This window comes from Mandrillus leucophaeus, unplaced genomic scaffold (assembly GCF_000951045.1).
Source record: "Mandrillus leucophaeus isolate KB7577 unplaced genomic scaffold, Mleu.le_1.0 Scaffold1217, whole genome shotgun sequence".
NCBI classification, from domain to species: domain Eukaryota; kingdom Metazoa; phylum Chordata; class Mammalia; order Primates; family Cercopithecidae; genus Mandrillus; species Mandrillus leucophaeus.
In genome coordinates, this window is record NW_012100510.1 from 5,017 (window position 1) to 6,718 (window position 1,702).

Genomic DNA, 1,702 nt, shown 5'->3' on the forward strand with positions numbered 1-1,702 from the left:
CGGGCCCCCTATCGGCCCCGGCAGGCTCCCCGCCGACCGATAGCGCCAACCGTGTACCCCGCCTCCCTCCCTCCACCGGGCCGGGCAAGGGATCTGGCGCCCTCAGGCAAACCGTGTTTACAGTAACCTGTGGCTTGGCCCCTCTAACTCGGACCTGGGCTTTATCCTCCCTCCCCTAGGGAGGACCGTCTGGGTGCCCACCCCCCAGGGACCTTAGCGCCAAGCCTGCGCCCTTAGGATTTAGCATGTCCCAGACTCCCTGAAAAGGTAAAACGGGAACCGTAAGCCTACTCTAGCTCTTCCCCAGGACGCGATCAGGAGTCTTGAATCCTAACATGTCCCACCCCACCCCCGCCCATCCAGGACCCAGTCTAAGGGTTCAGATGCCAGCTTGACCCCCAGGACCCGGTCTGGAAGTCCAGAAATAGGCATAGCCGCCAGGACTAGGTTGGGAGTTCAGGCCCCAGCATGGTTCTGCAGGCTCCAGTGTAGGGGTCCACACGCAGCTCATCCTTACCTTTGCTCTCGAACTTGGGGTCCGGGAGGTTGGGCGGGGGCGCCCAGGCGGCCCCAGCGAGCAGGAGACAAAGGGAGCCGACCTGGGGCCACAAGGACCCCCCGAAGTGGTCCATGATACAGCCCCCGCCACGGGGAGCCCAGGGCTCCTGCCCCTCTGTCCCCCGCCCCTGGCACAGTCCACAGCTGGGTCAGCAGCTGCCTCCGCCGGACGCAGCTGACCAGGCCCTTCCCTACCAGGCGCCTCTAAGTGGCAGATCCCCGAGGGGGCGGGGCCAACACAGCCTGGGTAGAGATAAGTGTCTGGCGGGAGGGGGCAGGGGCCCTTCCCGGGCCCAGAGGCCGCTTGGGTGCAGGGGAGGGAGTTGGGCTGCAACACCTCCCGTTCTGGCTTCAGACATCCTTTTTTTTTGCTATGTGGCCCTGGACAGGTGACTTACCTTACCTGAGCTTCAGACTTCTCATCTGTAAAATCTAGCCTGGCACATAGCAAACATTCCAAAAAATGTATCTACTGATTTTATCGCAGAAATCAGCATCTCTTTCCAGCCTGGAAATAATTTTCTTTCTTTCTTTCTTTCCTTCCTTCTTTCTTTCTTTCTTTCCTTTCTTTTTTCTTTCCTTTCTTTCCTTTCTTTTTTCTTTCCTTTCTTTCTTTCTCTCTGTCTTCCTTTTCTTTCTTTCTTTCATCCCTTTCGTTTCTTTCTTTCTTTCCTTCCTTCTTTCTTTCTTTCCTTTCTCTCTCCTTCTTTCCTTCCTTTCTTCCTTCCTTCCCTTCCTCCCTCCCTCCCTCCTTCCTTCCTTCCTTCTTTCTTTCCTTCTTTCTCTCTCCTTCCTTCCTTCTTTCTTTGCTTCTTTCTCTCTCCTTCCTTCCTTTCTTTCTTCCCTCCCTCCCTCCCTCTCTCTCTTTCTTTCTTTCTTTCTTTCTTTCCTTCCTTCCTTCCTTCCTTCCTTTTCTCCCCTTCCTTCCTTCCTTCCTTCCTTCCTTCCTTCCTTCCTTCCTTCCTTCCTTTTCTCTCTCTCTTTCTGCCTCAGTCAGGGTGTTGCTCTGTCACCCAGGCTGCAGTGCAGTGGCACAATCATAGCTCACTGCAGCCTCTGTACTGAAGCAATCTTCCCACAGCACCTAGCTCATTTTTAAAATTCTTTGTAGAGATGGGATCCCACTATGTTGTCCAGGCTTGTC

The 1,702-nt window shown here is 54.9% G+C and overlaps 1 protein-coding gene across 1 annotated transcript in view; it reads right to left on the reverse strand.

Moving 5' to 3' along the window:
* LOC105533027 (erythropoietin receptor) overlaps positions 1–767 on the reverse strand; it is a 4,043-nt gene extending 3,276 nt beyond the window's left edge. The window contains exon 1 of the mRNA XM_011971363.1: positions 518–767. Within this exon, the coding sequence (XP_011826753.1) occupies positions 518–632 (115 nt within the window). The 5' untranslated portion in view covers positions 633–767. The remainder of the gene's footprint in view (positions 1–517) is intronic.
* Between the last annotated feature and the right edge of the window lie 935 nt (positions 768–1,702).